At 36.5% G+C, this 26,975-nt stretch overlaps 1 protein-coding gene across 3 annotated transcripts in view; it reads right to left on the reverse strand.

Annotated features, from left to right (window-relative positions):
* The window catches only part of NEDD9 (neural precursor cell expressed, developmentally down-regulated 9), a 222,516-nt gene that overhangs the window by 26,862 nt on the left and 168,679 nt on the right, over positions 1-26,975 (reverse strand). For all 3 annotated transcript variants that reach the window (XM_074271672.1, XM_074271682.1, XM_074271662.1), the window contains one exon: positions 2,751-3,197. In XM_074271672.1, coding sequence (XP_074127773.1) covers positions 2,751-3,197 — 447 coding nt within the window. The remainder of the gene's footprint in view (positions 1-2,750; positions 3,198-26,975) is intronic.

Here is a 26,975-nt window from a genome sequence, read left to right on the forward strand (position 1 = left end):
GGGGGAAAAAAATTAAAAACCACCACAACAAAAAACTTTTGATTCCCTATGCACTGGGTTTGCCTCCTTAGTGCTTCCACTTAAGTCATTTGTATGCTTCCCCACCCATTAGAAAGATACTGAGTCATAAGCCTGCACACAGGGAGATGATGACAAGAATTTCAGAACAGCTGCAGGCCAATAGAAAACTAAAAGGGATTTTTTACAGTCAAACTATCCTAACTTCCCACCCAGGGAAGGTAGCTCCTCCTGTGTACATGTGTGTGGGCTAGAGTGGGATGATGAGGGGAGTGGGAGAGTCTCAGGCCACTGAGGCGAGAGTCACACACTGGCTAACACCATGGGAAGAAGCAGGTTTGGATGCAAGTCGTCCTGACATTTGAGCTTGTTTTAGTTAGCTACTGGTTTTCCCATTCTTCTAATCCACAATTCTTGCAACCTGGAGTGGCAGGAACTCAATGGGGAGGGGGATGTCCCTATTAGTGACCCCATCTGTTGCTTTGCTAATGGTGGAGCTAGACAGACTGTTATCCCCTTCCCAAGGGAGAGCTGCCTTAGCCATCCAGCACACCAAAAGGTTGTTCCCCGTCTTAGGATGAATGCAAGAAAACATTAGGCTTTCAGAATGAAGGAATGAATAAAAAGGATTTATTAAGCACATTTATCCCAAGCTCTGAGGATACAAAGAGAAAATGTGAAACCGTGACTACTTTCAAGGAGCTCCTATTCTAACAGGGAGAGACAAGATATGTAAAGGGGAAGAAAATTAATATGATCAGTCCAGGACAGCCTACATTGCTAGAAAAGGGATACCACAAGAAATTAGACAAAAGACCATTTTGTCCCAGCTCCAACTCCCTTCCCCTTATATAATGAATGCTAAGTGAACAGGAAATAGGTTCTCTAAAGTTTTATATTTTTCAAAGTCTGGAAATTGAAAAGGTTGGGTCTAAAAAGTGAAAACATTTGACCTTCCTGCCAACATAAACTGTGATGAAAGTTAAACACTCACACCTTCTAGCAAGTGCTTCCGTTCCAAGCTCCCTGTCTGTTCCACACCAATTCCAGTCCCTTAGGTCTATTTTTAAGATGCAAACAAAAGGACACAAAGAAAAAGAAGATTCATTTAATTATGGGGATATCTTTCCACTGTGTCATTCCCACTTGAAACAAGGTTTGGTTTTAGCCATGGATTCCCTTGAGGCTGGGACATCTTTCCCTTTTGTGTGCCATGGATCTCTTGGGCAGTTGGGTAAAATTTACAGGCCCCTTCCCAGAATCATATTTTAAATGCAAAGGAAACCAAATTACTATAATATTTTATAAAATGTCAAAGTAATTAAATTAAAAACAATTTTTCCCACCCAAATTTATGAGCTCTAGGAAAAACACCATAACCCCTGATTTTTAGATTTTCAGTTGAGGGAAACACCTAGGAACAGCACTGAATCCAGTCCTCAATTTCCCTGGGCAGTATTAAACTTGAAGATTATCTCAATCACTCAAATACAGGTGAACCTTTAATTTCTACTGGTAAGATCATAAAAAGTCCTTCTTTTTATATAATTATTATAAAAATCATATTATAAACACACTTTTCCTATACTATTCTGTTGCTTCTTCCTGACACAGAGATTAAGTATGGTTTTCTCAAAACCTCTACCAGCAGAGTATAAATTCTGGATGGTCTCAAGTCAGAAAAACTTTGATTATGGGCCCTCTGAGAGACTACGTGTGTGTGAACACTTGCAATATGAGAACCAGCCTAAGCTCAGAGAGACTTATCACCAGAAGGCTGGCCATGGGCTCATGATTTTTTTTTTTTTTGGGGGGGGGGGAGTATTGTAACTTATGAAAACAATATTCCAAGTTACAGACGCGGCAGAATGATGTAGTGCTGGCTAGAGGGTTATCCTCGGAGTCATGGAAGACTTACATTCAATCCTCTTTCTGATGTATATTATGTAATTTCAGTCATTTAACCCTCAGTACTCTTACCAACTCTCTAAGACTAAGCAGGTTCCAATATTTATTAGGAAGAGTTCCTTTTACCAATTAAATTTACAAGTCCAGTCGCCACCTTCATCCCTCACTATCCCAAGCCAGCCCCTTCACTCCCACCAAAAAAAAAGAAAAAGAAAAAAGAACAGATTGGTGAAGTCAGTACAAGCAGTCATGAAATAATGAGTATTTTTCAATTACTGAAATCTTCACTAGTGGAGACTGATATTTAAAGAAATCATACAGTAAAACTTTCTTGCCACCTACCACCTTTAACAAAGTATTTAATTATAATTATAGTTCAACTCCTTATTAATTAACGTATTTACTCATTGATTTTGCAGATAAATAAACTGAGATCTGTAGAGATTAAAAATCAGTTACCCAAGATCACACAGGTAATAAGCAAAAGAACTAAGATTTGCACACAGGCATTCTGTCTCTAAGTCCAATGTACTTTCTATTATATCATTATTTTTTTAGGCAGGTTCTTTTGGCATCATGATGAAACTCACAGTATATAGTGCCTTCTAATATTAAAAAAGAGAGATGTAGGAGAGGTCTGACAGCAATTCAAGCTATGAGACTTGGCGTTGATTTACTAAAGAATTGAGGGGATGCTTAATGGCAGTGAACAGTTTATAATAGGAGTATATGAGCTATAGTTCAGTACTGGTTACTGCCTTTATGGTACCAAATTTTCATGTCTCATATTCCAAATGTAAATTGTAGGAAAGAAAAGTACTCACCTTTTTACTTAAATGGGAAGCACTGGTCCCACCGATGCTTCTTTGTACTGACGGTGGCACCTGGTATACATCTTGCTCTACAGCACCATGGCCTGTAGGGACTTGGTAAATTCCCTGATTCTGGTAGGATGGTGGTACTTGATAGACAGCATCCCGAGATGAAGCCTGTGAGTGGGGTACTTGATAGACTTTCTGTGAGCCAAAACTCTGGTGCATTAGTCCAGAAGAGGACTGGTCATGACTGGAAGAACCCTCCTGCAGTGGACCAATCAAGAGTTTCACACGGTTGCCCGGGACGATGCCTTGCCTTCCATGTAATGAGCAGAGCCACCATCCTTCCAGCCCACCGGTATTCTGCTCAATCACAGTCAGTATATCTCCTTTGCGGAATGCCAACTCTTCTGCACACTCGGGAACATTGTCATACAAGGCTCTTGCCATGAGATTCTATGTAGAAGAAAGGAAGGAAAGGAGGCAAAACAAAAATAAATATATGTTAGAACATTGGCTTAATTTCTTTAACACTTAAACTCATTCACTTGTGGAAGGGGAGCCTTCCTAGAAAGAAGAGTTTGAACAATAGATAATAAACAATCACACAACTGACATTAGCCTGCCTCCTTGCCAAGTCTCAGAAAGCTGGATGGTTCTTGGACTAGTAGGTTATACTCATTCCAATGCTATAGGGATTTAGGACTTCATTAGCACAAGTTCTCCCTTCAGTAATATCAATCCCAATCCCATCATGTTTTAGCTGAAATCTGTGTGAGTTGTCAGTCACTTTATAAACTCATTCGTTACCCAGTAATGAATCTGGTAATGATAAGCCTTCTCAATTTAGCTTAGCTGGTCCTCTGAGAGAGTACATGTAACTCATTGCTGAAGCTGTAATCAGAAACTTTTCTAAGTTGGTTAAGTAGAGCCTGCCAGAGTTTGTGCTCTGCTGACAATTTTTTTGAGATCCCAAGGATACCTTTATAACAGGAAGAGGCAATGGAGTAGGATTTTAGTGAAAGACGGTAGATTATGCCATGAAATTGTTTCTTCTTTCTTAAATTCAGTCAAGAAAAAGAGCTTTAGAGTATTATTAGACATATTGCACAGCCAGTGCTTAGTGGGTAGAAATGGCATAAATAATCCAAATCAAAAGATAATGCAAATATAATTTATATTTAGTGTTGGAATGCAATTATCCATATACCCCAAGGTCTTGGATTTCCTATTTATTGCTATTGAAGATATATCTAAAGAGCCATAGACAACCAACAAATTAATAAAAATAATAAAAAATCCATATAATTAAGTATTGTGTGGCTATGCAAATAATAACAACTAGCATTCATATAGCCCTTTAAATTTTGCAGAGCATTTTACAAATATCTCTTTTTATCCTTACCACCATCCTGGGAGGTATTTATCTCCCTCATTTATTATTATCCTCATTTCAGGTAAGGAAGACGTTGAGGCAGAGGTTCCTTGCCCAGGATTATATAACTAGTAAGGAGTCAAAGTTGTCTTAGTCATTTCATAGTAGACAGGATAATAGATGGAGAATTGAAAAAGGCCTTAGAGATCATAATATCCAACCACCTCATTCTATAAATGAAGAAAGAAGCTTAGAGAGGTCAAGTCATTTGCCCAAATGTTGAATAGTGAATAGTACAGCTAGATTTGGACCTTTGATCTGAAATCCAATACTCTTTTCACCATATCATGCTTCAGAGAAAGATTATTTTTCTTTCCATACAAGAATGAAACAATCCTTCTGCTGCTTTCTTCTTTCTTCTTTCTTCTTTCTTCTTCTTCTTCTTCTTCTTCCTTCTTCTTCTTCTTCTTCTTCTTCTTCTTCTTCTTCTTCTTCTTCTTCTTCTTCTTCTTCTTCTTCTTCTTCTTCTTCTTCTTCTTCTTCTTCTTCCTCCTCCTCCTCCTCCTCCTCCTCCTCCTCCTCCTCCTCCTCCTCCTCCTCCTCCTCCTCCTCCTCCTCCTCCTCCTCCTCCTCCTCCTCCTTCTTCTTCTTCTTCTTCTTCTTCTTCTTCTTCTTCTTCTTCTTCCTTCTTCTTCTTCTTTTTTTTTTTTTTTTTTTTTGCCCATCATTTGAATCTCTCCATTGATGCTTGGAAGACTGTGGCTTCTCCTTTCATTGAACCAATAAACACTTGCTCCTTCTCTGTATGATGGCCTGTCTGGCACATTCAGTACAGACAGGCACAGTGGGCATTCAACAGAAAAGAGGCAGGAACTTTGTGCTGACATTTTTGGAATCCTTTCAAAGGCTCCAAACATTTCATTTCTTGGCTCCAGTGATGTTTCCCAGCATGCTGGCAGCCATTACCACATGCCTGCCATTTCCTGGTGCACAAGGAAGGCAGAGTCAATCATATATTTATTGCCTACATTTGAAAACTAAAAATAATATTTTGAGTAAGTCAGCTGAAATATTTGAATGTAATTAACGTCGTTGTAATGATGAATATTGATTCTTGAAAAGATTATTGATTTGCTAGAGAAAGTGAATTGACTTTTCCCTTTCCAATTATAGAAGTGTAGAATGTAAGCTTATCAAGGGCAGAAATTATTTTTAGTTTTGTACAGAATATGCTCTTAATAAATACTTGTTGGATGAGATTATGTTGGAAGCTATCCACAACGAGTGAGTTTTCTGTCTGCTGTTGTTCATATCTTTATCTTTTGGAATGATATGTGTAGTGCTAAATGGGACATCAACCATCATATAGTTCAGCTCCCCCTTCCTCTCACCCTTTCTATTTTTATATTTTTGATCATTTTGAATGTATTACATAAAGACACCTTTTTTTAAAAGAAAGGTTAAATTACTTGCCCCTAGTTCACACAGAAAGTAAAATTAAATTGCAGAGCTAAGCTATTTGACTCCAAATCTAGCACTCTTTTCACTGTAAATTCCCTGTGTAAAATTTTAATGTAATATCCCATAATTTTTATCTTTTTGAAGTTTCCTACCCAAATCTATTTTTTTTTCTTTTTCCTCTGATCAAGTCACAAAAGTGGAGATATTTTCAATGCTCCAAGCACTGAGAGTTCCAAGCTCTTATCTGAACTATTAGCAATACCTAAGTGAGGGAGTGCTCTTCTCCAAATGGTATAGAAAGATGATTACCATAAAAAACTTGATTCCATTGTTGCTAGTCCAGCTCCTCTTAAACAGTGGAGTTATATGGAGATGGGAGGGAAAGAGTCAGATCTCAGGTATCTTGCTATTGGCCAAGAATGAGGCAGAATGATTCTAGTTATGAAAATTCAGATAAGCCTCAATGTCTATTACTACTACCACACTCCATCACCACCATCACCATCACCACTATCACCACCATTACTAGTAGAAATAGAACTAGTACTCCTTCTCCTTTAGAATTTATGCTTTACAAAAGCTGCATACATATGCACATTTAATTTGAAGTAGGAAGTATTTTTATTCCTATTAATGGATGAAGAGATTGAGATTGATCACAAAATTAATAAACATCTGAAGCAGTTTTAACTTAAGTTATCCTGACTCCAAGTCTAGTATTTGATCTATCCATTATACAACATAGCTGCCCCAACATGAGCTGCAAAAGGAACATAAAGGATAGAGAAGTGATTGTGTTTTATATGAAGATCAAGATTTTATTTAGCATATATAGTGACACTGATAGAAAGTTTCAGCCTTTTCCTTACAATAATTAAAGGCTACATAAGAAGAAAATTATGGAGAATCCTATCCTTGTTTAAGGAAAGTGCTGACAATGTCAGAACACCTACCTCCCCTTCTTTTTCCTCCCTCTCTTAGCTTCCTAGATATACTGGAATGAGTTTAATTAATTGCTCAAAATGAGAACATGGTCCTTTGATTTCATAGTATGTGGCCCCAAGAGCTCCACCTTGCATATATAGGAGCCTATTTCTGTTCTCCTCTCTTTAGTTATTCAACAATTGGGAATGATCAGTATAGAAGCATCAGAGGTGAAATCACAAGTAATGGAACTCCTTTCCAGTTTTTTCAGGGCTGAGGGATAAGAACTGGTAATTCTATTGGCTCTAAAGAAGAGAAAATAGAGAAACTCAAGACAGTTGGAAGACCGGAGACAACAGCATAGCTCAGAACAAATAAACGAAATGCTCTTTAGAGTTGGGTCAATTCAATGGAACAACGGGCAGAACTGAATGAAGCACTGAACCATGAGCGATTAGAAGCAGATAGAAATTCCCATGTGAAAGTCATTCTTGGTGGTTTATTGTCTCTGTCCCAGTAACCTTCTCACCACCTGGTAAACAGCATGTGAATGCTTGCTTCCTGGACCTTCCTCAAATGCAGCTTCTTTGCAAAATACTTTCCCATTCCCATTGTCAATGCTAACTGAGGCACCATCGGGTGAGTTATCCTAATTGGTTGTCCATTATTTCACAGCAGTCTTCCCCACTGCCTGCAGAGATTAGTATTTAGAGTTATGCTTGATGGGGATTCCCACCAGGGATCTTTGCAGCAGCATGACACCTATTCATACACTGATGAATATTCTTAGTTAAGAAAGTATAGCAGTCCCCAGGGTAGAACAGCCTATGGCCATCACTGAATGTTACTAAGACAAATCCAGGTACTGTTCGTGGCAAACGTCACAGACCCAAAGAACCAGTAACATTTAGTACAATAACTCATCAAATAAATGTTTTACTTAGGGGAATATAGGTGGTATAGTAGATGGAGTGCCAGGTCTGAAGTCGGGAAGATCTGAATTCAAATCCTCCTTTGGATAACTAATTAATAATTGTACAAGTCATTATCTTTTGTCTGCCTCAGGTTCCTCAACTGTAAAATGGTAATAATAATAGCACTTTACTCCCAGAATTGTTGTAGGATCAAATGAGACAATAATTGTAAAGTGCTAAACACAGTACCTCACACATCTAAGTTCTATATAAATATTGGTTATTATTATTATTTATCAGTCGCTTTTGCCAATATATATTAGGATGCATATTTTAATTATTATTAGTGACCACAATGGTTGCTCTAGTTCAAACATAGTTGATCATTCCAGAGGTCAAAGAATCATGGATTTAAGACCAAAGGAAACCTCAGAGATCATCACTTTTACAAATGAAGAAACTGAGAGTCCGTGAGGTTAAAAGATGTGCCCAGAATCACACATATAGCAAGTAGAGTTCTTAGTCATTTGAACCCATGTAATGTGGCTCAGAGAAGGCTCCAGGATTTGAGCTGAGTCTCAAAGGATGGGTACAGAAAATGAACAAAGACAAGGAGATTGAAATGTCTAAGTCACTTGCTGGAAGGGATGATACTGATTAAACCAAGCCCAAAAGCCCAAACCACTTAAGACCTCCCACTGAAAGGGCCCCTTTGTCCCTTTCCTTTCCTTTTATTTTATTTTTTTGAGGGTGGGGTGGGAAGGCAGAGTTGTTAAACTTTCTAAATCTGGGATTTCCCTTTGCTCCATTGATTCCTCTGTAATCAGTCCAACTTTCTATATTGGTACTGGGACTTTTTTAGCTGTAGGTTTGATTGATGTTAATAAAAACAAATGGTCCAGTCCTTATTGACTTTTAAGACTTACTAGGATTCCTCTTGGCTGGGACTCCATTATGAAATAACGTCAATATGTCATATATGCTAATAATGACCAACATAATAAGTCTTCAAGTTGTTCAGTAGTCATAAAAGTTTCAATTCTGATAATGCTTTATGGGTTCAAAGCAAGTTTCACAAACAAATCTTTTTTAACCCTCACAAGAGCAAACACTAACCTAAATTTATAGATGTAGACATGAACCTGATTCAGAAGGAGAAATTTGCCCAAGAATCATACCACTAGTCAGTGATGGAGCCAGCCTCAAACCTATAAGGCAGCTAAGTGGGCAATAGATAGACCAGCAGGTCAACCTTAGGATCAGATAGAATCAGGCCTGGAGTCAGGAAAACTGGAGTTCAAGCCCAGCCTCAGATATTTACTAGCTATGTGAGCCAGGGCAAGTTACCTAACCTTTGAACCCTCAATTTCTTTATCTGTAAAATGTGGGTAATAATAGTTTATACTATTTACCTTCCAGGGTTCCTGTGGGGATCAAATGATATAACAGTTGTGAAGTGCTTAGTACAATGCTTGTGTCATAAGAGTGCTATGTAAATCATTATTACAATGATCATTATTATTTACTGTGTGAACTCAAGTGGCTCACTTTACTTATTAGTTTTGTTTTTTTTTAATCTGTAAAATGAAAGAGTTATATCAGATATCTTCAAATTCTAAATCTTAGATTCTTAGATCCAAAGTCCAGGACTTTCTCCACAGTGTCTTAGCTTCTATTTTAGCTCCCCTATCTCCATACTTATTTAACAGTTTCTGTCTGTGGTTTCCATTTTGTTCAATTTAATCCATTTAGCAACCACTGAGATCTCTTACCCACCATATAATTCAACTGTACACAGACTCTGTCTTATACTCCCTTGGCCCCATCATAACAACTACAAGCAATGACTTGTCACATAAACTCCAAAAAGGGAATAAAGAAAATGACATTCCACTGATGACAGTCAAGGACTTCTCTGAGATGGAGAGGAGATAAATCCTCACCTCTCTGATAGTGAAAATAAGGAAACTAAGGCTTACAGAGGAGAGATGTCTTTCCTCTGATGGTCATACAGTCCACTCCTTCAGTAACTAAGGAAGGCTATCTGTTAAATGATCAGAGATCAGAAGAGTAAAATGTCATTCATAACCAAGGGGTGAGTGAATTCACAACCAAATCATCTTCAGAGAATCCAAGGGAGCATATAAGGAACTACCTTCATTTAAAGCTTTGGGGAAGACATATAAGACTGCTAAAGCTAGAGTTCATTCCAATGGTCATAACCTTGTTACTCTCACCTTTAGTTTAAAGATATGATTCTATATTATTGTTCTATAAGAAACAATTAGCAGCTTGATTTTAGAGAGGTCTGGAGAGACTTACATGAACTTATGCTCAATGAACTGAGCAGAACCTGGAGATCATCATACATGGCAACAATAAGATTATAAATTGATCAATTCTGATGGATGTAGTTCTTTCCAAAAATGAGATGACTGAGGTCAGTTCCAATGATCTTGTGATGATGAGAGCCATCTACACCCAGAGAGAGGACTGTGGAAATTGAGGGTGGATCACAATATAGCATTCTCACTCTTTTTTGTTTTGTTCACTTGCATTTTGTTTTCTTACTCATTTTCTTTTTGATCTGATTTTTCTTATGCAGCAAGATAATTGTATAACCATGTTTACATATATTAGATTTAACATATATTTTAACATGTATAACATATGTTAGATTGTTTGCTATCTAGGGGAGAGGGTGGAGGGAAGAAAATGTGGAACACAAGGCTATGCAAGGGTCAATGTTGAAAAATTATCCATATGTTTTGAAAATAAAAAGCTTTAAAATAAAATAAAATAAAATTTAGTTTAAATATTTGGTCAAAAAAATAGGATTCCATTACAATCATAAGTTGCCAGTCTATCTCAAAGCAATCTCAAAACATTGGGGGCTTCTCTATTCAAACCTATTCTTTTGAAAGAGGAAATTTATCTCTAGAGCTGGGAAGGCCAAGACATATAATAAATAAATATGAGATAAGATATCAATACTAATTCTATAATCATATCATTAGTCCAAGGGAGTTAGGTGCCCAGAAGCTAAGCAAGAGAAGGAAAAGATCACAGTATATTTAGACCTAAAACCTTAGGATCAGAGAGAATTCCAAGTGGCAGCTGGGTCAGCTGAAATGACTTGTCAATGAAGACCCCAAAATCAGTCTAGCTTCTTTCCAATATTCCACAATTTGATTTAATAAACATTTATTAAAGTCTTAGCTTTACTGCTTGCTGACCTTGGACTTTGGACAGGGTATTTTGCCACTCTATGCCTCAGTTTCCTCAAGATTAAAACGAAGAATTTGGATGATCTCAAAGTTCTCTTCTGTCTATGTTGATGAGTTCCTAAATGCCTTCTAGGTACAAGATATGGTGTTTCTAGAGACAGAGATGAAATGCTAATCACTGCTCTCAAGATGCTTTTGATCATTGAGGAAGAAAGATGTATCCAAGTAAGCTGGAATGTGGGAAGGTCAAAGGAACTGTCCATGATCAAGGTCCAATGTTCTTAGAAGACTATATCACATTTTCTAAAGAAAATTGCTCCAAATCATCTCATTTCTCTCTAGCTACACTCTATTCTTTCTTTTCTTTTTTCCTAGTCAAAGGGTGAAGTTTTATTGAACATTCTTTCTCTATCATGCTCCCCGAACTTTATCCAGTTAACTCACTCTATCCCTTGAATTCATAGAAAGTACCTTCTGTCCCTGCTGCCTCTCTCTTGGACTGAATGTCTCTACCCAAAAATCTCCATATGGGTATCCCATGCCAGCTACATCATATTTTTTTCTTGGATACCCTCCAAACTTTCTCTGCCATTTCTTGTTCTCCTCCTTCCCCAATAGGCACCTTTGTTTCTCTATCTCCAACTCCTTCAGCTTCCTTTATGATGTAAGCTCCTCGAGGGCTGAGACTGCTTTCTAATTGTATTTCTATTGCAATGTCTAGCACATGATAAGTGCTTAATAAATACATGTCTGACTGAATTTCAGAAATGTTTCCATCAAATGATTAATCTAATGCTACTACCTATAACCATTAAGATACCACAAGAATTTATGATTTCAGTAGTATATCTTTTCACTTCATTGACGTGGTTTGGTGAAAGATTTCGAGAGTTGTTATATCCCCAAAATCTGTTACTTTGTGGCCAACCTGGTGGTAAACTTATCTAAACTTAGCTAGATTGGTCTTTGAAGGCATATGGTCCTCAGCCTATTGACTAGACCAGACTTGAAAACTTTCCAATTTGGCAAAATAAACCAGAGCTGCCACTCTGAGGCACAGAAGTGGAATGTAGTATGTTCATAAAACTCAGCTTTAATGGGGAGTTCAAGATATGTCAGGACAAAAACTAAAATTAGCTGAGGTTTGGAAAACAGCCCTAAAGGCCATGAGTTCTGTTCATCAGGATCCTTATATCTAATTTCCTAGTACAGGAGAAATAGGGAGATTTTGCTTCTAGCTGGATTCAGTGTAGAATTTGTTTTAAGAAATAAATTAGAAAAATTTGGAGTATTCTCCCCCATGTTCTCCCCCATGTTCTCCCCCATGTTCTCCCCCATTCTTTACACAGATAACCAGTCTGGATAGGGAGCTCAGTGGGAATGATGAGATAACTGACCCATTGTAAAAACGAAGGTCCCAGAGGTCTTAAACGAGGAGAAGGCAAAACAAAGGGAGATCAGGCAGGAAAGTATCCAGCCCTTCCTAATAAAATAAACTGAGAATGACGTAGGTAAGAAGACTGCACTAAGCGTATACAATCACAGAGCAAACAGGAAAGAAAAAAAAATAGGAGCTAGCCAACTTGGAGATTAAATACAATGACCCCTTTAAAAGATCTCTCTCTCTTTCCTTCTGAGAAGCAATTTGAGGTAAGGGGGTGTTTAGATTCTTCTATTTTCCTGGTTCCCAAGCTACCTACCAGAGGCAAGCTCTCAGAGGGAACCAGGAAAATGCCAGTTTCTCATAGGGAACTATAACCCTAGGACATGTGATTACCTTTTTTTGGGGGGGTTGGGTCCTTCCCTACTTAGCTATCATAAAGCAGGGTGAGTTTAGAGGTTTCAAGCCAGGACAATCATATGTTCTTTCAAGCAGGGAAGGTGTGATTTGTAATTTCCATGATCACATAAACTACTCCTTCTAGAGAACTGAGAAACAAAGGAGTGAGGCGTCTCTCCAAATCAGCTGTAGCCACATACTGATAGCATCACCAGTGACCAGGCTTTGTGACAAGACCTCTTCCTCTTCCTATTTTTGATCTATTTTTATAACCCAGGAATCCTTGCCAAGACATCAGTGCTGGCGCATTTCTTGACTTTTTAAATATGACTCCAATTTAGGAAAATGGGGTTTGGACTAATTGGGATAGAAGGAGAAAGACAAAGACATAGTTCCTTCTCTCCCTCAGTCCTTCCCTTCCACCATTTATTCATTCCTTCATTCATTCATGCAACATTCAACAAGAATGTCCCATTTAAAAGGACACTCAAAAAGGAATGTTCAATCACTAGAGAAATCAGGAAGTGGTTCAAGGGTGATTATACTTTAGTGTAAATGTCTGTACATGTAAAGGGGGAGAAGTGGAAGCATTTTTACTACTGTTACTAAAAAATGTTATGAGAGCTGCAGCTCTTTTTTACTGTATTTCTTTCTCATTTAGTCTTAAATATTACCTCTGAAATAAATGGTATTATCTAATTTCAACAAAAAAGTATTCATACTCTAGATAATTATTTGAAATGTGTAATCTATATGTATGTGTCCGTATGTTCATATTCATATTAGGTTCTTTTAGCTGAAGATATTCAAAAAAGTCATAGTTTTTGAGGTATTTGTCCTTTTAAAGCTGGTGGAAAGCAGATAAATTATTATCTGATGATTACAATGATCATTGATATTATAGGTTCATAAAATGTCATGTTAATAACTTTTCAAAGACAGATCTATTGAGGCAGATTATTCCCATTTTATAGATGGGGAAACTGAGACTTCAAGAGGTTAAATGACACAAAGCAAGTGCTAGACTCAAGATTCCAACCCAGATTTCCTGACTTTCTCTCTAACCATTGCACCCTCTAGCTGCCTCTTTCCTGACTTAAAAAAAAAAAAAAGGAATATGAATGTATTTATATTCAAATGTTTTGAAGTTAATATTTGATTATAATCATGAAACATATTTTGTATTTCATGATTGAAATCAAAACCTAAAATTGTAGGGATAGGACTGTAATCACATAATTCATTTTAATAGTTCTTTAAAGGTTTAAAGGATGTTACCATTGAAATACACTCCTGATAAAGATGGGTGGAGCATTTGGCAAGGACAAGAGATTACTAATAGACAGTCTGCATGCTTCCTTGAAATCTGTGGGGTCTCTAGAGAACAAGAGGAAGAGCACCAGCACAACATTTCTCTGCCCTAAGACAAATTCATGGGATAATTGGAATGGACATGAGTGGTTTGTGATTTTCCATGTTGGAAGGCATATGCCCATGGATGAGGTTTTAGATTCATTTGAGTAAGGTTTACAAAACACTTTCTCCACAACAATCCTAGGAGGTGGATTATACAAAGTGAATTATCTTATTTTTCAGATGAAAAAACTAAGACTCAAACAGGTAGAATATTAGAACTGAGCTTAATTTTGGGGACTCCTGACTGCTAGTCCAGTATTCTCTCCACTGCACCCAATTGTCATTTTGAGCTTAAGCCCCAGCATCTTTCTCTGAACTGACATTATGCATTATCAGCCAACATTTTCTTACCAAAATTCCTTTGTCATCTAGACTAGTTTCAGTTTCTCAATTATACTTTCTCCTTATAGCCTTAATGAGTATCTAAGTGGATGTTTTCATACCTATCAGTTCTTTCTTTGGATTTTATCACTTGAGCCCCAGATCCCTGCTTTCCTATAGGTCTTTTTTTTTTTTTTTTCCTGAGACAATTAGGATTAAGTGACTTGCCCAGGGTCACATAGTTAGGGAGTGTTAAGTGTCTGAGGCCACATTTGAACTCAGGTCCTCCTGACTACAGGGCTCCTATAGGTCTTTAAAAATGTTTTATCGATACTCTTTCCTTTTTTTCTTTTCATATCACTGCCATTCCCAACTGATCTCTCTTCTCCTTACAGAACCTTCTATGCTAACAAACAGGTCCAGTCAAGCAAAATAAATCAAAACATTGACCATATTTGAAATTATATGTCTCATTCCACACATCTAGGCCACACTAGTTCTCTGTCAAGAGATTCTCAAGCTTTGTGATCTTTTAGCATGGACCACAATATTTCTTTATGACAACACCTCAGATATGTTTTAGATATTCAACAAGTATTAATTTATAAAGATCTTACTGTGTGTCAGGCACCTTGCTAAGCAATGGGAACACTACACAAGGCAGAAAACACTGTTCCTTTCTTCAAGGAGCTTACATCCGAAAGGACAACATGACAAGAATATAGCTAGGTATATACTAACATATATATTTATAGCACATATGTATGTGTTTGTGTGTGTCTGCACACACACATATACACAGAATAAATGAAAGATGATCTCAGATTGAAGATCAAGGTAGAGTATTGTAAATAGAAGAAGTAAAAAAGGGACCAGAAAAGGCTTGCTGTAGAAGGTAGGAATTGAGTTGAGGAGAAGTAAGTCAGGAAGCTAAGAGGAAAGGTGTCAGAGCATTCTAAGCACTGGGCACAAGCCAGTATTAAGTTAGAGAGACAGGGAATAAGAGTTTCAATTTCAAGAAAGAACAAGAAGGCCAGAAGAACTGGACCATGAAGCATGTGGAGGAGAGTAATAATGTTTTTTCTTTCTTTCTTTTTTTTTTTTTTTTGCAAAATGGTCTTACCTACTGAGACTGGAAAAATAGAATGGGACCAAGTTAAATAGCACTTGGAATGTCAAATAGAGGAGTTTATATTTGATCTTGAAAGTAACAGAGAACCACTAAGCACTCATCTGATAGGGAAATGATATGGACAGACCGATGCCTTTAGAAAAATCACTTTGATGGGTGAATATAGGAAATGGAGAGAGACTTAAAACAGGAAGATTTGTTAGAAGGTTGGAATAACAGTCCAGGGGAGAGGTGATAAGATCCTGAACTAATAGATGAAAGATGTCTGAGAAATGTTGTGAAGGTAGAAACAAAAAAAATTAGGCAATAGAATGGATCAGGGTGAGTCATAGTAATGAGTTGAAGATGACCCCAAGGCCTCTGAATGGAAGAAGCTAGAGGAAAATCTGCTTGATGGAAGAAGCAAAATCCTAACAGAGCTATCCCAAAGTAGAACAGAAGGCAATGAACTCTTTACTTAAAAAGGCTTTAAGGGTAGAGTTTCAAATATTAGTTCCCTCCTTTTAGATACTAGTGCCTATTATCATAGGTACAGTTCTAAAGGAATAATTATTGAGTTATGGAGTTATGGAGAGGCTTTTTAAAAAGCAGGCTATGAATGCATATTGATGCATACTTTTTTTTTATCTGTTTTGCAACATGGACTAATATGGAAATATGTTTTGCATGACTGCACATGTATTATCTATATCAAATTGCTTGCCTTCTCAAGGATGGGGGAGGGAAGGGAAGAAGAGAAAATACAAAAATTTAAAAAAGAAAGTTAAATATTATTTTTACATATAATTTTTAAAATGTATTAAAATTAAAAAGAAAAAAACTCAACCACAAAACAAAAATTAAGCTCTGAAACTTTTTCCCTCTCCTATACTCAGAGAGAAGGCTATTCAAAGGTATTTGTTAAACTCCTTGGTTTAGGACTGAAGAAAAATGGGAATGCTCACATGCTGAAATGATTCTGTCTCTTACCAGAAAGATCAAGCTTTTGAATTTTGAAGCATGAAACTGAATGCTCAATAGAGAGAAAAATAGAGATATAGAAAGATTCAGAGAGACAGACAGACAGAAAGAGAAGGGAAAGGAAGGGAAGGGAAGGGAAGGGAAGGGAAGAAAAGGAGAGGAGAAGAAAGGAGAGGAGAGGAGAGGCAGAAAAAATAATGAATGTTTCCTATATTTTTCTTCCTATGTGAATGCCTTCTCCTGGGATTTAGACTAGGAAGACTTGTGGTCTACTTTGAGGGATCTAAGTATTAGAATGGGAGTTAAAATGGGACAATCATAATTTGCTATTGTAGTATTTTTTGGCAAGAGAAATCACTATTAGATGGTGGTGAAGGAATAGGGTCCAGTCACTTAGAAAACAGGTATATTTTATAGAGGTAAAAAAAAGTCAATATTATTGGGTAGTTTGGGAGCATTTCCATTCATCTTTCTTGAAAGACCAGTGTACCACCCTATACTTGTAGTGCCTGTATAGGTACTTGGAAAAAAGAGCTTTGATTAATTTAAAGAGGAGTAAGGGTCTATAATCCATTAGAAAAAATTTACTTTGTCTTTATACACTTAAGCAAAAACCAACACATGTGAGTAACAGCTAATATTGTAGATAGATGCTTATCTTCTTATGCAAAGCCTGAATGTTATGAGACTTCCATCTATCCTTTGCCTAAGGTTTATGAACCTCTACTCTGAGGTCACTACTGACCTTTCATAGTCCAAAATTTTAATGACTATTTTTTCAGGTCTCATGTGTATTTAGTTTAGCTAGAATGAAAACTTTGAAGTCAAGATGCCCCATACTCTGCTATATTATGGACATGTAGTCAATCCTGTTTGAATATTTCCAGTGACAAGAAACTTATTACTTATATCCCATTTATTGGGGCAGCTCTAATTGTAAGAACATTTTTCTTCACATGGAGCCAAAACTCTTCATTCCTGAAATAACCTGCTTTTTAGTATCCTACCTAAATTACCAATTCCAAATAAAAGTCCCATTTGGAGATAACAGACTTGGCTGAGAAGGCAAATAAACTTACTAGTTATTAGCAATACTACAGTGTCTAAGGAGTAAGGTCTAGTCCATATTTATATGGCATTGTTTCTCAAAAGTAGGAGAGAAAGAAGAAGGTAGGTGGAGAAGTGGGATAAAACTTCAAAAAGAAATTGTTCAAAGAGTAGGTGTGTGGGCAGGATTGCACATGAATATATATTTATACAAAGATATTATGAAGCAATATAATATTATTTTACTTACATCATTTTATTAAAGAGCCAGTCCCAAATTTATACAAGATCTGTAGTCATAATCATTCTACTGAGAGACCTATGGGTAGCAAGGAAGTGTTGTTTTTATGGGCAGAAAACCATAATCTGAACTGATATAACTACTTAGCATTTTGTGGTATTCATATGAACTAGTTGGGGTTCAATATATGAAGAGGAAGTGTCATTTTGTTTAAGTGCTGACATTTTCAACTCAAAGTAATTGTGGAAAAACTATGATAAGACTTCCAAGGGATCCTTTTTTTTTTTTTTTTTTTTTTTCGTATTACACCTTTCACTCTCCTAATAAAATAATGATTAAAAAAACCTGAAGCCTTCAAAAATACTCCCTTTTCAATGCTGCCCTTTCCCCAAGCAGTAAGTAGCTTGATAAATAATTATTGAATTGATTCTCCTCCCCCAAATTCATAACTGATTTTTTCTTCCTTGGATCTTAGACTATTCATTCTATTTGGACCTCAACATATTTATGCAACTTACATTATACTCACCTGAGTACTTGTTCTCCTCTCTCCCAAGTCTTCCAATTAGATTATCAATTCATTAAGAGTGGGGACCTTAACATGTATTGGTCAACCTGCCATCTGGGGGAGGGGGTGGGGAGAAGGAGGGGAAAAATTGGAACAAAAGGCTTGGCAATTGTCAGTGCTGTAAAATTACCCATGCATATATCTGGTAAATAAAAAGCTATAATAATAAATTTTTAAAAAGAGTGGTTTTATCTTTGTGCTGTTTTATTTTTGAATATTTTGGGTCCAGCAATGTGGGCCCCACACTGTACATGTAGGGGTTTAAGTGATGTTTATTGACATGAATTGAGAGATGTGGAGTTGAAGGACAATTCTGAATCATAGCATTGCTACTCACTACTTATGTGAGTGACTTTGGACACATCATTTAGCTACTCTGGATCTGGGTCTCCTCATCTTTAAAAATGGAAGGGCTTATGCTATAAATGTCCTTTCTAGCTCTAAATATATAATCCTATAACATGAAAGCATAATCATTATCATAGTATTCTTAAGAATTTGTGAATTGTGGATCATCAATCGTACTACTCTCCAACCAAAAAAAAAAAAAAATCTTCAGGGAGAAGAAAACAAATGAGAATCCTTGGCCTGAAATGAAATTACCTCATCATGATTACACCTGCCACACCAAAACACAGGCGGCTCAGAGCAACTAAGTTCTTTCCCTACAGCAATGAAATAAGTTGCGTCTATAATTAAGATCTTAGTAAGGATAGGAGGCTTGATGCTGCTGCTGCCACAGGCTATAAAGAATAGAACTACTACTCCAAGTTTCAAAAAAGAAAAACTGAAATACAATCCTGATGCTTGCTTAGAGGTTTCAGGTGTTCCAAACAATTCTTATATTTCAAATAGACTTTTTCATGTAGAAACTTATTTCCAAAGATGGCTATTTTGGCAATAAAGAAGTGTTCCATGCACAAGTCAGAGGGAAGGTATAAGGGAAGATGTGTCCAACTAGCATTTGGGAGACCTGGGTTCTTGTTCCCAGATCTTCCTCTTAAGCTTTCTTTGGTCTTCCATTTTCTCATTTGTTAAAAAAAAAAAAAAAAAGGTTTGGATGGAATGATCCTTAAGGTCTTTTCTAACTTCAAAACAGTGAGGGAATTCCCTTGTCTTGAATGGTCTCTCTGGTGCCCTTCAGCTCTAACATTCATTTATCAGCTTCATAGGGAGAATTTGCCTCAATCCCTACAAGGACAAATCCATTCAAAAACATGTCAGGTATAACTACCAGAAAGCTGATTGAGATCCAAGCATTTTAACTTGACCTAGATGTTTGCAGATGAATTCTAAAAATTTACTGCAAGCATCATGACAAAGACAAGGATGCTAAGGATAGACACAGACCCTAAGCATAGACACATGTATAACAAATCATGGTAGGTTGTGATTGGCCTTTGGGAGGAAAAGATAAGTTCTGATGAAGGTCTATCTAGTGTAAATGGGTATTTTACCTTATGAACAAGATGACATGTTATTGGGAGTCAAACTTTATTCCCAAAACATTCATAACTTTTGTGGGATTCATTATCAAGGGAGAATAATGCATAAGGGCAAGAAATTCCAACTTCACAGAGAAATGATGGTTATTTAGGGGGAAGAGATCTGAAGTTTATATCTCCCTCCCCTTATTTTGGAAAGGACAATCCAGGTTAATTCTATGAATGAAATGAACTGGAAAATAATTAAGAACCATAACAGAACCTATCACCAAAGTGCACCTTGATAAGACCTGACAGATCATCTAGTTTAAGCCCACTCATGTAACAGATGAAAATGAAAACCAACCCTACTCAAAGCTCTGCCATCCTATCCCTGCGCCACTGGCCTGTTCCCTGTCAAATCAGAAGTGACCATTCAAATTTATTAAAGGGAAATCATCTTTATGGAAGAATAATGAAATGTCTCCTTGAGTACAGAATGGTTGCTCTCCTTCATACTCAAAGAGGACCAAAATGACATCATTATGTAGGGGCCAACATATAGTGTTTCAAACTGTGGCTGAGCAGATGAATACAAGCTCTGGAAGGTTCTACCACAGGTCAGGCACAAACAGTTCTTATGAACACTTGGAATGGAGATGTCTCTAAATTTGTGCATCTCAAGTTTCTTTTGAGCTACTATTCTGAATGCAGAGTACATCAGGAACCTGCTAGGCTGCCAACTCCTTACCATGAAGTTTCTGGCAATAAATAATAAAGGGGGTCTCAGTCTGAGGGCTTTGCACTAAATGCTACTGTTGGACAGAGGGAAGAGACCCTAATGGCACATTCATCTCCTGGTTTGATTGCTGTGGAAACAGTATTTTAAGAGATGGGGATGGGAGTAGTATAGAGGTGGGGAAGAGATTTCAATCTGGAAGTGACCTTCTGGATAATTTAGTTCAAATCAAGCCCCTTCGTTTTACATATAAGCTAAGTGAGATCCAGAGAAGTTAAATAAGTTATGCAATGGTATAGTAGTAAATGTTAGAGCCAAGACAAATCCATAGTCCCTGCTTACAAATTTGGCACAAATTTTCCACAGTCCCACTAGACCCACCAAAGCTCTGACTTGAATGATAACAATTCTATTATTGTACTGATATTATTTTACTGACATCACTTTTATCAAAGAGGTAGATCATGGAATGTCTAATCAACTTAGAACTGACCAAACCAAAATTTGTGATATTAACTTTTTTAGACATAACAGACAACTCTGACTCCCTGTCAGTTATTCTATTAACTTTCACATTGTGGCAGCAACTGATAAGACATATGTGTGAGTTCATTTGAAATAAAATTATTGGGTTACCACAAAAGATGGAAATAAACAGAAAGCCTATTAATTGAGGAATGGATAATAAATTGTGTTATATGAATGTAATAGAATACTACTATGCTACAAGAAATTAAGTAAAAGATGATTTTAAAAAGACATAGAAAGAACTATATGAATTGATGCAGAATAAAGTTAGCAGAATCAAAAGAACAATATATTGTAAAATTATTATCAGTTATAATAATAATAAATATCATGATATTATAATAATAAATAATAAATATTATACTATTATAATAATAAAATTATTATCAATATTCTAAAGATGAACTTTTGAGGGCTTTAGTATATTGAAAAATGAAATGAGCAGATTCAAGAAAACAACTTATATAATAATAGCATTTTAAAAAATAAAAACCTTTGAAAACTGTAAGAATCATGATCAACATAATGACTACTCACAATTCCAGAAGACCAATTATGATACATGCCATTCACCAAAGAGGATGAATTTAGGGTACAGAATGAGACACAGCCATTGAGAGTTTATTTTGTTTGACTATATAAAAATATTAAAGTAACTTTCTTTTTCTTTTCTCCTTTTTAATTAAATGGGGATAGGTGGGAGAGAAAGTAGATTTGTTACTTTTTTAAAAATAAAAAAATAGGGGGTATGCACTACAGATGTGTGTACTTTTAGATGAGGTTACTGTTAACTGTTTTACTTTGTTATAAGAAGTATCTCATGGAGTGGGAGTAATCTGTAAATGTTTGTAAAGTAAAAACAAAACATATCAGTAAATTTTTAGAGAAAATGAATAACCTATCTGCATAGCGTGCTTTAAGGCTTATAAAGAATGTTCTTTACAATATAACTGTGGGTCGGGAGAATAAATATTATTATCTCCATTCTACAAATGGAGAAAAAGAAACTCATATTGGTTAAACAACCAGACCATGGGCACATAAATTCTCATAAAAATAATAATAATAGTTCACATTTATATAGTCCTTTGAATTTTATAAAAACTCAAAAGCTCCATAAAGTAGGTAATGTAAATATTATCATACCCATTTTATAGAAAAGGAGATTGAGGTTCAGGGAAATTAAATGCATTGGTCAGTATTACACAACTAGTAAAGTGTCAAAGCCAGAACTCAAACTCCTATCTCAACTCTAAGGCCAGCACTCTTTTCACTATACGCCAGAACTATTTGAGAAACCACAGTAGCAGAGGAAGAGGTGGGAAAAAAATCAAGATTAAGTTTAGTGGAAAAAACCAACGTCAAAGCACAAGTGGAAACTAGATCCTAGTGGAGTTTCTGAGGCATTTATCATCTATGCATCCTACACATATTTACTTATTCATTCTTTAAAGCAATGATCTCTTTCTTGACTTCCTGGTAAGCACAACCACCAAAATACCACATGAGAAATACTTTGTGTAACAACTAAAGCCTGGAAGTCCCAGATATTTTTAGAGAATCCTGCTTTTGCAATATAATTGTAAGGATTCACTTCAGTTTATGGATTGTGAAATCTTAAAAACAAACAAACAAACAAACAAACAAACAAAAACCCAAAAGAAAACCTCTTTCTCTCTTATCTTCCTCACTATGTTTTCTAGAGCCATAGCTAATACTGCGACTTATGTTGTCTTTCTTATACCATAAGGAAGTACCACCATAGTGAAAGACTCTCAGGCTGTTCATTAACTTTGCCTATACAGTGTAAACTTGTTCTTAGAGGGCTGAGGAGTGAGGCTATTAACAGGACACCTAATGACAGGTGAGGAAGATTGTTTTGGGCCTGGGCTTTTGAATTGTAGTCCATAGCAGTGCCCATCTCTCACCATGATCCTTCTCTATACCTTAACGACCATGGGAAGGCTTCTGGAATGTCCAGGGTAAATAAGATAGAGGGTTTGGGTTTGGCAAAGTACAAACACTCCCTTTTTTTCTCTTTCCGTGGCCAAGTGCTTTGTAGTCATTCATTGCCTAGGAAACAGGCAGCTCCTCTTGGGCATTTGAGGCTGGGAAATATAGTATTTTGTCCTAGTGACACTGTTTTGTTTGTCTTGGCAAACAGTTCTGGTAATTAAGTCTATATGTTACTTATACAGTGGTGCCACAGTGCAAATGGCTGGCATCTCAAGCCAATTTGTTTAGATTTCTCTCTAACCCCCCAAATTATCTAAAAATAGAAAACCAAGAACCAAGACCTTATGTTTCACATTTGCGTCACTCTGGTTGAAATGGGATAAAGATTGTAGTCTACCCTGAACTTCCCTCAAAACTGTCTCCCGCCCTGGTCTCTCCCCCTTCTACCTTAATTTATTGGTGGCTTTTATAAACTATGATATTCTCAATTCCTTAATCTCTCCCCCCTTTGTACTTTTCCATCTATGGGTAATAATCTAAGAAAAAACAAAACAAAACTCTAGTGAACTTTTTCTCTTTTCTGAGAGGTTGGACTGTACAATTTAATTAGCAATTGGCAGTTTTGGCTTTGAATCATTTGATTGTAGTTGTATCTCTCCCTGTCTTATTTTTCTGACTAGATTCTGGGCTCCAAGATGGTATCCTCCACAATGCTTAACCAGAATAGAGGCTTTATCATGGAGTAAGTGCTTCAATGTTGATTATGCTGATGATAGTAACTCATTAAAATGACATTATAATATTAAATCAGTGGAGTGGAGTAAATCGGATGGACATTTAAATCCTTCAGTTTCCTATCTAAGCCTGGATCTCTAAAGTGTGTGTAAATCTAGAAGAATCTGGGGACAAAAAACAAACCTTAGGAGTTTCTGTGGTCCAGTGGTAAAAGCACAGGCTACAGAGTTAGAATCCTCGGATTCCAATCCTGTCTCTGAGATTTAGGCAAGGTAATTAATCAGTTTAATTAATTAGTTTAATTAATCCCTGGGCCTCAGTTTACTAATCTATAAATTGAGGGGACAGAGCTGAATTTATCAGTATTAGATCTAAGATCCAAAGGACAATAAAAGTTTCAAATCCCACTTCTGACTCTCACTAGTGACTGAGGTGAAGTTACCCTGCTTTTCAATGCCCTAAGGAACTCTCTCTAGAAGATTGTCAGTTATAGCCAGGCTGTCCATCTGAATTACTGGAGGTGATTATACCAATGAAATCACAGGTCTCAATAACAACAACCCCACACCCTTGGGATAACCAGTGCTAAGTGAACATTTTCTCCCTAAGTGTGATCATGAACACTACCACAGAGTGTCCCAGTCTATCAGCCCTTTGTACTATGGCCTCTATTTGGTGCTAATGTAAAGCTGCCTTTACTTGAAAATATGGGATAACTTTGCTTGCACTCATAGAATCTGACTTCAAACAGGCCAGTCCAGACAAGTACACACACAGTCAAGGTTACATACAAGGTATCATTTAGATAGTGATTGGATTGGATAGAGTTAATTAGTAAGGAGGTGGTAATTACATCCATGGGGAGCTGAAGAGAGTAAAGGGACTATAAGGGAATTAGAGAAACAAATGTTTAGATTTTTTTATGGAGTGAATGAGTAGGGAGATTTTACTTGTGGAAAGTGACTGAACCTCAACAGAGTCATATGGGCATAAAAGGACAGACATAAGGTCAAGTGAAGAGAATGATTCTTCCACAGATGAAAAAGAAAGGGATAACACAAGACTGTGTCTTAAGGGGCTCAAGTGTGTAAGTGTGTGTGTGTGTGTGTGTGTGTGTGTGTGTGTGTATGTGTGTGTAGAGAGACAGAGACATATAAACAGAGAGACACTCAGAGAGGAGAGAGACAGAGAGATAGAAAATGACAGAGACACAGAAAAACACAGAGAGAGAAAGACAGACACACACAGAGAGACAGACACCAAAAGGAGATTGTATCTGAAGTTCATAGAAAATTGGATGAAAAATGGAAAATGACGTGGGCAAGGGGTCAAAGTTTGGAATAAGAAACAACAACAAAGGATCTTAAGAGTTAGGAAAGAGATTTCTTTACAAGACTGTGAAGCAGACAGGAAGTCACTGATGAATTCTGAGAACAGGACTGATGTGTATTCCAGCGATGAAAAGATGCTAAAGGAATCCTTGGTATGTTACACACTGTGCAGCCTGCTAAATTGGGTTGTATGGGCACATCACCTTGGTGTCTAGGAAAATGTTCTGGTTCACTGACACTTGAATAATTCAGCTCCCAAAATGTTAATGATTTCCTATAATGATATTATACAAATAGCCATTGCTTTTATTTTAAGCTGATTCTTAAAATAAAAGGTGACTCAGTTCTTTTCAAGGACTCATTAAAGAGAGTTTGGAGTACATGCAATAGAACTTATAGAAAAGAAGATAAAAAAATCTGAAGTTTTACCTTAAACAAAATAGCAGAAAGCATATTGGGACTGAATGGAAGGATAATAATCAATACAGACTATGGTCAAGCCAACTTCTTTTCCATTCTTTCTTATCAGATTTGCATATTCCATATACAGAAAGTGTTTCAAAGACCTTTCAAGCAATTTTCATGGGGCCAAATCTTAATTAAAACTTGCTTGTTGGTTGGAATGTTACTGATCACTTCAAGATTCTGTGTAAGAATTTAATGTAGTGTTTCTAAATCACCTTGTTGACAGTGTGCCTATTTTTTTCCATGCTCAGATGGATGATTTACAGGAATGGTTTTTTAAAAAATCCTTATATGGCAAAAATAAACCAGCAGAATTTAAGGATTGGAGAGGCAAAGAAGTTCAGAAATTGGCAAGGTCACAGATGAAATCAAAGGTGAAGCTGGAGTAAGTCTTAAAAGTCAACAAAACAGCACTTATTGAGTGCTCACAGAGTTGAAGAAAAGCCTTATGATAGAGAAAGAAATCTCAGAATCCTAGTCAAACACAGCTGTACATATACTTATTCACATCATCTTCCTGGATATACCAAGACCAACTGTCTCCCTCTCTGTTAGCTCAACAAATGGAAATTTGTCTATAGGCAGGTGAGGAAAATAAGTCAAAGAAGTACTATAGACAAATTAGTGAATTCTCACTATAGATACAGAAACATGTAGAAAATTATTAAGAAACTAGGCCCCCAAAATTTTATATCCATAGTACAAAATAATGGACTAGCTCTAAGAGAAACTGGACACATGAAAACAATGACTATGGTCTTTTCACAAAAGAATGAGGACACTGTCTTCGGGTATGTCTAAAAAGCAATTCATGCTTTTTAAGAAATTTAAGAAATTACTTCTTTAAGCACTATTCTCAGGATTGCTATGAAACTGAAAATCAGCCTAAGATTGTGTTTGTGTGTCCCTTGCCTCTAGTGAAGTGACAACTAGCTATTGTCTAATTAATATGATCTTTTATTATAGCCAATATGGAACAATTAAACCTCTAAACCTTCTATTGGTCCTGAATTATCAAAGAATATTTTAAAGGCCCTAATTGGGTTTAAATTTGTAAATATAGAGTGAAGCTGTGTATAGAGTCAATTACATCACTATCAATTCTAGGAGTTTACAATGAAGTAATTATCTAATCTTACAGTGTATACTCAATGAAATTAACCCAATAACTGCCAAATTTACTGCATTAACCCAGGCATAGCCTATGAGTATTTGTCCTGCATGAATACTTTTAAGTAAAGTAGCTTAAACTTCCTGGGCGAAGTAAATATACCAGTCAAGCAGGATACTTTATGTAAGCTATAAACCCAATTCTCTCAATATAGTATTTTCTTCTTGTCTCTTTGTCTAGTCTATTCCATGAATCAGCTTCCCAAACAAAATTCACCACTTCTAACGACGGGAGGCATATGAATAGTACAAAGAAGGGAAATTTTTCATCCAAATAGCATTTCATTTCATGTTCATAATACTGGATGGGTTCCCATAACATAGGGTCATATCCCACTGTGAAGATTTTTCCCCCCTTTCTTTTCTTTTCTTTTTTTTTTTTCTTTTTGGTGTGAAAAGTTTGAAAGGAATCACAGAGGGATTAGATTTATTATTATTGAGGTGTTTCATTAGGGAGACATTGTAGTGTAGTGAACAGAACACAGAAATCTAGTAATTTGGTAATTAGAAGAACCAGGTT

This window comes from Sminthopsis crassicaudata, chromosome 1 (genome assembly GCF_048593235.1).
Source record: "Sminthopsis crassicaudata isolate SCR6 chromosome 1, ASM4859323v1, whole genome shotgun sequence".
Classification (NCBI taxonomy): Eukaryota; Metazoa; Chordata; class Mammalia; order Dasyuromorphia; family Dasyuridae; genus Sminthopsis; species Sminthopsis crassicaudata.